Below are 10,550 nucleotides of genomic sequence, written 5' to 3' on the forward strand. Positions count from 1 at the left end.
CCCCTCTAACACTGTTGTTTTCCAAACAACAAAAGTGACAGTAATTATCGCGAGACCAGCACGTTTTGCCGAGAGTTGTTTCGTCATCCTCCCGCGTATGTAATCCGCCATCTTGTCGCGTCGAGGAGAAGGGAGACACAGCTTGCCTAAGATATGGCGGACTACAGCAGCGTGGCTCCACCGTCCAGTGGCGGCGGTATGAATGACGCTTTTAAAGACGCTCTTCAACGAGCGCGACAGGTGAGTAAGGTCCCGGCGTTCTTTTGAGTCGGCCATGGAGTCGTTTTCGGTTTGGGAATATCGAGTTTTGGGGGTTTCAGCACCCCCACCCCCATCCTCCTCGAGCTATGCTAACGCGGGATGACTTGTGCTAACATGACGCCACTACGGCGGTTACGGGAAATTGCGAAGTAGCTGCCACACGACAGGACACGTTGTCAATATGTCGGCGTGGAAATACGTAGACAAGATGAACATGCCAAAACATGCTCACAGAAGAAGGTCAACCGTGCTAACACAGGCGTAAGGAACATTCCTTTGTTGGTCCAGACGTCCGGACGCGAGTCGTACAAGGCCCCGTGTACTTGGACAGACATAATTCCCACATCAAAGAATACACGTGACCACAAAGTTTTAGTTGTTTTTGACTTGATGTGTTTCAGATCGCAGCGAAAATAGGTAACGATGGCGTGGCGGCCCCCCCGACGACTGAGTTTGGGTACGGAGGCCAGAAAAGGCCCTTGGAGGACGCTGGTGGGTATTTTCCCATGCCTGACCTGAATATCGGTCAGTGACTCAAATCGATTCCATGCCAGTTCAGTGATCAATTGTTTGCCTGCTGTATGTTGTTGTTGTTTTTTTTAAAGGAATTAACCAAACAGAAATGTTTTGGCTCTCTTTCCTTTCACCCATTAATCCCAGTGTACGATTTGCTCTGAAATATCATGTTTGGTGTAACTAACACGCGATTTAATGTAAAATGATATACAATAGCCCTTCTTTTTGTCTATAAATCAAAGGTATACAATAGGATGTGTCAAGTGTAACTTCAAGCAATCTCTACAAGCAGATCATCTTAAACCATTTTAAAAACGTGATGCCACATAGTGTGCTGGAGTGTGGCCAACATAAAGAGCCTCTCAAAACAATGAATTGTTGAAGGGCTGTAGCATTTTAAAAAATATTTCCATATGCATGGTGAATAATCAGATGTGCTTACTTTATTTGAACTCAAGTTCAGCGAATATTTTGAAGTTTGGGTGATCCACTTGCCGTAAAACTGTCATATGGTTAATGCTGATTAATCATTTCCAGTAAATTGGGGAGAAAGATTGTGTTGGGACAATTGTAATGATACTTGTTTTATCACGTCGTCACAGACCAACCAGAGACGAAGAAAGTGGCGACCAATGACGGTGAGTCATCTGGACGTCTAAAGGTATTGTGTCCTGGTTGTATCTCATCATTATTTGTTCTTTTTCAGCTTTTTCTGCTATGGGAGGAATGGGCGGCCCCCCTAGGTGAGCTCATTTAACAGACAGTAGTAATAATTACCAAAAAAAAAAGTGGTTATCAATGGGGTCATCGGTAAAATAATCAATCACCTCTTTTGTAACCGCAACACTAAATAGAATGATTAAAAGCATTACATTGCATTGTCTCCCCACACCCCCACCATCAGATCAATATCAGAGGAATTCAAGGTTCCTGATGGAATGGTTGGATTCAGTAAGTTCACATGCCTGTTTTTTATCTGTTGTTTTTGCTGTGAAATACACTGACTCGTCCTTTTGTCTAGTTATCGGACGGGGTGGTGAACAAATTTCGCGTCTGCAGCAAGAATCGGGATGCAAAATACAGATTGCCCCTGGTGAGTTTAGTGTTAAGTCGGAAGAACTAGTCATATTTTTGCTCGCCGTGTTTTAAATGGCTTTCTGTGCTCTAGACAGCGGAGGGATGCCTGATAGGTCAGTGACATTGACGGGAGGACCCGACGCTATTCAGTTAGTACTTTTTAATGTGAAAGAGTCATGTTTTTGGATTATTACATTAGTATTGTTGTTACCTGGTTGTCTGTCGTCTTCTCAACAGGACAGCAAAGAGGCTACTCACAGAAATTGTTGAGAAGGGACGACCGTCACCCGCATTCCACCACAACGATGCTCCAGGCATGACGGTTCAGGAGATTATGGTCCCTGCCTCTAAAGCCGGCCTCGTCATTGGCAAGGGAGGCGAGACCATCAAGAGTCTTCAGGTGGGCATTCTAACTGTCAGATAAGCAAAAATTAATGTGCAATGCATGCTAAATTGTTGACAATTGCGTTGCAGGAAAGAGCTGGAGTGAAGATGGTCATGATTCAAGATGGCCCCCAAAACACAGGCGCCGACAAACCTCTCCGTATTTCGGGAGAACCCTTTAAAGTTCAGGTATGTTTGAACTTTTTTACGGAGGGGTAGCACTCTACAGATGTCAAAATAAATCAATTGATCGATGACCAAATGAATCAGAACCATTTTAATAATCGAGTAATTACACACCATTGTTTAATTTAAAATCATCCAAGTCAACTGTTTTCAGCCTCTCACAGTTATTCTTATTTCAGTAGTCCTTCATGAAAGCCAACTAATTATACATATTTTTTAAATCAAAATAAGACATGCAAACATCTGTTTTAACTTTGGGAAACAACGTGAACCACAAACCAGTTTCAAACAGGTTGCTGACATCAATCCTCTTTTTGCTTATTTTTTTAATCACTAAACAATGCCAAATGAACAGAAAATGGCTAATAAACACAAATTGGGTATAATAATACACTTTAATGCAAACCTATTTTTATCATATGAATCGATAGAATACTCAATGGAATAATAATTTCTAAGCAATATTTGAATGTGTCTGACCTACTCTACATGTCAACCTGTGAAACGTTTCACGTAAAATGGACTTTCTACAGCAAGCCAAAGAGATGGTGATGGAGCTAATCAGAGACCAGGGCTTCAGAGAGCAGAGGGGCGAATATGGTTCCAGAATCGGAGGTGGCGAGACATTAGATGTGAGTCAAGCGTCTTTCTTGGGGGGCAGGCCTTTTTGAGCGGTGACATCACTGTGGGTGTTATCGTCCTCAAGGTTCCGGTTCCACGGTTTGCAGTCGGAATTGTCATCGGCAGAAGCGGAGAGATGATCAAAAAGATCCAGAGCGACACAGGGGTCAGAATCCAGTTTAAACCAGGTCAGTAATCACTACCACCTTGAATGCCTTTTCGGGAATATTGGTCAATGATTAAAACTCATGCACCACGCTGACAAGCTGATGGATCACCTAACCCTATTATTCTGAGACCGTAGCCCATCGATGTCAACGAAAGGAAATGAGTAAGAGGAAAGCACAGTTTCTCATCTTCTTCTTGTTTTCCAGATGATGGCAGCGCACCCGACAGGATAGCACAGATCATGGGTCCTCCAGATCAGGCTCAGCACGCGGCAGAGATCATCTCAGACCTGCTGAGGAGCGTCCAGGCCGGCGGGCCTCCGGGTCACGGAGGCGGTGGCGGCGGCAGAGGCCGAGGACGTGGGCAGGGCAATTGGAACATGGGCCCTCCCGGTGGCCTCCAAGAGTTCTCCTTCACCGTCCCGACCATGAAGACTGGCCTAATTATTGGAAAAGGCAAGATCACATAACGGTCACCTTTGGCGGAGAAATGATTGGATACAAACAGTGAGATAAATTCTCCTCCAGGTGGTGAGACCATCAAAGGAATCAGCCAACAGTCGGGGGCCAGGATTGAGCTACAAAGGAATCCTCCTCCCAACTCTGACCCCAACGTCAAAATGTTTACCGTCAGAGGCTCACCTCAGCAGATCGACTATGCCAGACAGCTGGTAGAAGAGAAGATTGGGGTGAGAAAAGAGGCCTACCTACAGCAAGGTTGGGGAGTTTAGGTGTTCCACCAGAGATCTATGACCAATCTTCACTGCAGGAGTTGCCTAGGAACATTGGGCGGACCAAATTGTCCGGAATACAGACCCTTTTAATTGTCCGGTTCTGATTCCGGCTCTTCGATTTGGTTCCCAAGGATTAACGGTTCCCATTCTTTAAAACAAAAATGAAAAGGGGGAACTCGTCAGAGATATTTTGGGAAGCAACGTCTTAATGACTGTTCTTTAATTTCATTAACTTTTACTATGAATTATTTTTAACCGATATTGTCTAATGTAGGAACATGAATTTGAGAGCGAGCTTGATTTTTGAGATGTTGCATCATGTCCGCAGGGACGCCTCCTTTGAAATTTCCCATCGTGCTGAACTAAGCAGATGACACACATTCTCTCTATTGGCTCTTTGTGCTTCTTCCGCGCAGCTGAGTAGGAATCAAAGTTCAATACACACATTTTAAAATTCTGGGAGAACTGGAATCTCGCTTCTTCTGTGCCCAACCACAAGAACAACACATTGCCATTTTAAGTTTGGCAAGTCTGTTTGCGTACTCGATACTCTGCCGTCATATGTTCCAATAACTAAAAGTCACTGGAACCTTTGATGGAAATGGACAGAATCACTTGTATGATCTCTGACTGTATCCCGAATTTTATCTATTTCTTTTGTTTGTTTATTGTATTTCTATCTTTTGATCAGGGACCTGTCACTCCAATGGGTGGCCCACATGGGCCCCCTGGTCCACATGGAGGGCCAGGCCCACATGGTCCTCCAGGCCCTCCGGGACCCCCTGGTGCTCCCATGGGTCCATACAACCCCGGGCCTTATAACCAGGGACCCCCAGGACCACAGTAAGTCCATCTGTTTTCTTGTCAGCTTTGAAGTGTAACAATGTTGTGACACTTGTTTTTATCTTTGATCAGTGGTCCCCCAGCACCTTACCAGCCTCAGGGGTGGGGCAATGGCTACCCGCACTGGCAGCAAGGACAGCCTGATCCAAGTATGGACCTGGCATCTCTCACTTGAACTCTTATGATAAAATCTGTCTTGAATTTGTTGTTGTTGTTGTCCACTATGGGTTCAGACAAAGCAGCAGCTGATGCTAATGCTGCAGCATGGGCGGCCTACTATGCCCAGTACGGCCAGCAACCGCAGGCTCCCATGACGCCTTCCAGTGGCGCACCGGGCACGACTCAGTCCAACGGTCAAGGTAATGGTCATCCGCGCAGCGTCAAGTGTCTTCTAGCTGATGACTAGGTTCATGTCATTAGTCTTTAGCTGGGTTTTTGGTTGACAGGAGAAGCCCACCACCCCAGTCCCTCTTTTTTATTTATTTTTTTATAATGTCAGAGGCAGGGTAGAGACGCCATCTTTAGGTTGAGAGCCCCATGGAGGAGAAAGGCCTGCTCGGAATGATTGACAAATTACAAGTACCGTTTTTTTTAACAGGTGACCCACAAGCTGCAGGTCAGAGTGGACAGGCAGATTACACCAAGGCCTGGGAGGATTATTACAAGAAAATGGGTATATGAATGTAGTCTCAGTGTACACCTATTTTAACATGCGTCAGTCTAAACAGCAACTAGGCTGTCGATACGGCTTTTTTTTTTAATTACCAGATCTGGATAGTCAGTATTTCAGGCCCTCGGTGGAGTGTAATAGATTTTTTTTCCCGTACACCTCCATTCAGTTTGACCTTGAGCAGCCTGTGCTGTTTAGACTGCACCACTCTCAATGTCTCCTGGACTGAACTACCCTTTCATGCGCTTAGGAATAGTGTCTTGTTTCCAAGATGCATTTGTTCTTTTGGACATGCTATGATTGTCTCTTTGCTATACAGAGTGTGTTTACTCATTGTAATGTGTGGGATCTTGCAAGAATGGTGCTGCTGCTGCCGCCGCCACTGGGTGTCTGCGCCACATTCTGACAAACATCATGTCTTCTTTGTGCAGGTCAACAGAGCCAGCAACCTCAGGACTATACTAAAGCCTGGGAGGAGTATTATAAGAAACAAGGTGACTTGTTTTCCATACTGTTGGAATTTGGGGGGGGTGCTCCTCACGCAGCACTCTACAGTAGAGATGTTGCTCGCGCAGCCTCCCAAGACAAACGCAAAAGGTTTCTGACCCCCATTCAGAGACGTGTGTGGTGGGTTCGTTCCCCTTCTTACAAATAGAACACATCTATATTAGATGCCAAATTGTATCTAACCATTTTGTAGCTTTAAGCAAAGGCCAAGTATCTTGGTTTCAGGGTTGGTTACAATCGGCAAATATTATAGGTTAATTAATTTCTTCGAGACATTTAGTTTCCGGTTAGACCGGCTTTTCACTGTTCCTTGTAAGCCACACTGAAGTCATTACCAGACACTGTATTGTATTATCTGCAGTTGTTGAAAATAGTTAAACAGGACAATTTTTTTTCATATGCGAGCCAGCCCCATGTAACTCAAGGTTATTGCTAAATTCATGCTACCCAAAGTAGCTTGTTTTGTATGTAGTTGAAGGATTTTTAAAAAACTGATGTTGAGGCTTTTTGTGTGTGTGGGGGGGGGGGGGGGGGAGTTTATCTGCTCATGCAAAAATGTTTTTCAATTGGCTGGGTCATCGAAAAACTGAAGTGTGTTTCCTAGTATTATCTTGAATTTAGTTCAAATTAATCATAAAGCCGAAAAGTTGTTACTTTTTTTTTGTGGAGGGGAGAAAAATCACACTCGGTTTTGTTTTTCAATGAATGACTTGGAGTACTGTACATTCCTCAGAGGAAAAACATGAATAGGTCAATTCATGAACATGTAGTTAGCTTCAATTTACAGTGCATTAATTTTTTTTGCATTTCCTTTTCACCCATCAGATCAGTTTTTAATAGTTCTACCTTATTGACAGTGACATAGGCGGTTTTCATATATTGCCTTTTATAAAAATGGGAAACAATATCACTGTGTAAATATTATACCATATTTTGAGATATAACAAATTGTTCAGCTTTAGTTACACTTTTTTTTTTTTACAAGTGGTTTTGATATAGAAGCTTTTTTTCATATATAAAAGGGAAATGATGTAGATGTGTAATCACACCAGTCCACCTCTTTCAATTTTACAAATGTTAGTTTGGGAACTGTGTTTTAATTGTTTAAAATCAAAAATCGTCCCCTTTTGTTGTGCCTCATCATCATGTCTGCCGTCCTCTCCCCTCCTCAGGTCAACCGGCCCCACAAGCGGCAGCACCAGCAGCCGCTGCGGCACCCACCACCCAGCCTGGCGGGCAGCCGGACTACAGCGCCGCCTGGGCTGAGTACTACCGGCAGCAGGCAGCTTACTACGGCACAGGCAACCCACAGACCATGGGAGCGGCACCACAAGCCCCTCAGGTACCCTTCTCTCCATTTTGAATAACCAAGTGCACGGAATAGTCCAATTTGGCTTTCCTAACCCCCTTGCTCCTGCAGGGTTTACAGGGTTCCGGTGTGAGCAGAAGCGGCAGCAGAGTTCTAACATAAACTTTCCTTCCTGCACAGGATGTCCGCAGTTTTTTTTCCCCGCTGTTAACATGCATTGTATCTTCTATGTATTTCTCCTGCACAGGGCCAGTAATGCGAAGTGGACATAACGTAAATGCTTCATTGTCGAACACAAATCCTTTGTTAATTGTTTGGATGCAGACCCCTCGGTGAAGATCTTAAATTTCCTTGGTTAGAAAGTGTTTCACATGAATGGCAAATTACCCGCCGAGCATGTCCTCTCTCCTCCATTTAAATATTTTTGTTTTTCTTGTAAATGTTTTGTTTTTAGTGAGGCAACTCAACACATATGGTCATTCCAGCCCTGTATCTACATTAAATGTGGTTAGAAGTCATGTTTGATTGAACTGTAGACATTACCATGTAAATCATCTCAGTTTTAAAAGGAAAAAACAATGCTTATTGCCTGTTGTGTTTTTTGCAATAAAACAAACTGAAACCTTCTGTGTTGGTAAGTTGGGGCTCACCTTAGTGAGAAGAAGAGGGTGGGATGTTATGTTAGCTACTAGCGGGCCACCTGTGGGTTGACACAAGGCGATGCTCTCCTGTTTCTCTCCAACTGTCTACAAGACGCTTGTTGATTGACACTTGCTGTTTGTTGCCTTGCTTTCTTTCTTGATGACTTGAACCAGACGACTTGTGTGCGTTGTTGTTGTTGAGCTAGAATGCACATGTCATTGTTCTTGCCTTGACGTGTAGACACTTCCTCCTCCACAGGCGAGTGTAGAAAAGTGGTAAGCAAGACATTTTTTAATCCCCTCTTGGAAAGTGATTGCAAAGTAATGTTGCCTATTAGTGTTCCCTTATTTTTCTTCCAGGACAGTCAGGTAAATTGTATGATGCATTTTTTGTCCTGCCCAATGTACTCTTAATATGTACACATTTTTAAAAATGATAAAACCAATGCAAAAAAGGATATTTTTTTGCTGCAAAAAAAGGATATTTTTTTTGCTGTGCCACTGCTGTTAGTGTCATATCCATTACGAGCATTGAGCTCTGTTGGCTCGGGCAGGGGGCGGCTAATGCAGTCCACGTCCAAGTTGAGCCCTCCCGTCCTGTAAGTACCCCAACTGACCACTGAGTCGAATGATCCTTGCAAAGTATCGATTATATTTTTGTGAAATCTTGCCATTTCCCTTCTCTTTTGTCTTTGGGTAAGTATGCACTGTTGAAGTCAGGCGGTAGACTCTTGACTGTTGAATTCACTTTTTGTATCGCTTGCGTCAGACACTAGCTTAGTGTTGATTGTCGGTTACGCTCACTCGGTTTTTGTTCCTGATTGTTCTCTTTAAATGCCCCACCTCCCCCCATCTCTCATATTACAAAATGTTTGCTGATCAAGATGATGTGCAGCGTAGCATGCTTACTTAATTAGCCTTCTCCCGCGTTACCGATGCCATATTTGAGCATGTCATACTGAGTTGTGGGCTTGTCACATGAATATTGATCGATTGATTTGAATGAGCACTGTTGTTTAAAAAGGCATTTGATTTGAAATTTATAGATCAGAAAGGAGAAATCATATTGACTGCAAGTATATATAAATATATATCTATATAGTGCAATATATATCTGATCTTTGCAGTGTTCCCCCCCAACCCCCCCAGACCTTGCACCTTAGGTTCTGCTGCAGTAACCCAGGTAAGCAAAGCCTAAGGAACCAATCGTAAATTACGGTGGAACCTCCAAAGAGGAAAATTTCCATTATTTTCTGGGCAAATATGCGTTGGCATGGTAATGTCAAATCATACAAATGAAATAGGAATGTGACAGTATAAATGTCACAACTATGGGTTTGCAGTGGAGAGGGAGATAAAATACCACTGATCATTCCATGTTTCCACAATGTTCGAAAGTGACATGTTCTCAGTTGTTCGCATGTCTTGAGTCACTTTACTTTATGGTACGCAGTGCCTATTTATGCTTGCAATTGAATTGGGGAAAAAAATAGACATCGCCCACGCCCCTTTTTTTGTACCAAATCAAAATGACCCTGTTGTGAAAGAAACAATAGAAAAGTCATGTATTGATTTTTTTTCCCCAAGTATGCAAATGATTAGTAATAGACTGAGCAGGACTCTAGATTTTGTTTTTGACACTTGTGGCTAACACCCGGGTCGAACTAACAGGAACATGATTTCTGAGAAACCGTACAGGATAGAAACTCATGACAAGTGGATGCTGTATTCTAGCAAATCTACAAATGTGTGTCATTGTTGTTTGGAGAACAACTAAGTGAACCAAATGACAATTGTTCCGCTTTGGAGGTTCCACTGTCTGTTGTTGGCCGATTTGGCCAGTTTTCCCATCCGTGCAAAGAAATGCTCACCCTGTCAATGAATTCATTCTGAACTGAAAAGTGACACTTATGACTTATACGACCTTGTGGACTTGACTCAAAAGTATACACTTGCTGGTTATGAGGAATATTGCGTTAAGCACAACATGAGAGGCCTTCATCGTTTTGTTTTTTAATTTTCGTGCATGTCATCTAAAGCTGCTGCAGGTATCCCTGGGTAGGGCCAATTTTCTGAAGAAAAATAACGTGATGTTGACCAATGTTAATCTGGTGGTGTGCATTTTGTCAAAAGCGCAGTGCTGACGTACTCATTGATACGCCTTCACTTCTCGCTCACAGTGTTGGAGGACGCTGGAAGCTTAGGCGCTAGAATCAGAGCCTGTGATAGTTTCTGCCGAGCGTAGGCCGGGCAAGAGCTCCAGTGCTTAAGGTAAAAAAAAAAAACAGACCCAATTAAAAAGTCATGTCATTTTTGTGACTGCGAAAAGTGCTAGCTCGGCATGTCTTCTGCTCGGGTTGACTGTTTTAATGCTGCCATAGTCATTTGATGGTTGTCATTCATACTAAGTCGTCTTGGTTGTTGGAATGCTTTAGAAAGTTGGATGAGGACAGGAATTGAACTTTGAACATGTTGTATTGTGTCATTGAAATGTCCCACTAAGGCTCTTACATTTTTAGAGGGTGGGGATTGTTTAGCCAAGAGGAAGCCTTCTATAGGTAAATGTGCTGTACCATATGCTCACTCATACTGTAATGTTCATTCAGAATAATAAAGGTGTCACAAATAAATCCG

At 43.3% G+C, this 10,550-nt stretch overlaps 2 protein-coding genes across 5 annotated transcripts in view; one reads left to right on the forward strand and one right to left on the reverse strand.

Moving 5' to 3' along the window:
- LOC127615951 (transcription factor BTF3 homolog 4-like) overlaps window positions 1-10,550 on the reverse strand; it is a 135,699-nt gene that overhangs the window by 25,987 nt on the left and 99,162 nt on the right. The gene's annotated exons all lie outside the window — the stretch shown is intronic.
- On the forward strand, window positions 74-10,546 carry fubp1 (far upstream element (FUSE) binding protein 1). 4 transcript variants are annotated; one of them, XM_052087279.1, is made up of 20 exons: window positions 74-240; window positions 663-786; window positions 1,380-1,415; window positions 1,484-1,520; window positions 1,682-1,728; window positions 1,799-1,870; window positions 1,946-2,003; window positions 2,092-2,254; window positions 2,329-2,427; window positions 2,958-3,056; window positions 3,131-3,233; window positions 3,420-3,668; window positions 3,741-3,901; window positions 4,638-4,789; window positions 4,862-4,938; window positions 5,023-5,148; window positions 5,388-5,462; window positions 5,891-5,953; window positions 7,139-7,308; window positions 9,044-10,546. In XM_052087279.1, exons 1-20 carry the CDS (start codon window positions 154-156, stop codon window positions 9,077-9,079), a joined length of 2,034 nt encoding a protein of 677 aa, XP_051943239.1. In that variant the 5' UTR covers window positions 74-153; the 3' UTR covers window positions 9,080-10,546. The 4 variants fall into 4 exon arrangements, with proteins under 4 accessions (XP_051943239.1, XP_051943241.1, XP_051943240.1 ...); XM_052087281.1 differs by having other exon boundaries at window positions 1,946-1,967; window positions 4,862-4,946; window positions 5,025-5,148; XM_052087280.1 differs by having other exon boundaries at window positions 663-753; window positions 4,862-4,946; window positions 5,025-5,148.

Source organism: Hippocampus zosterae, chromosome 15 (genome assembly GCF_025434085.1).
Source record: "Hippocampus zosterae strain Florida chromosome 15, ASM2543408v3, whole genome shotgun sequence".
NCBI classification, from domain to species: Eukaryota; Metazoa; Chordata; class Actinopteri; order Syngnathiformes; family Syngnathidae; genus Hippocampus; species Hippocampus zosterae.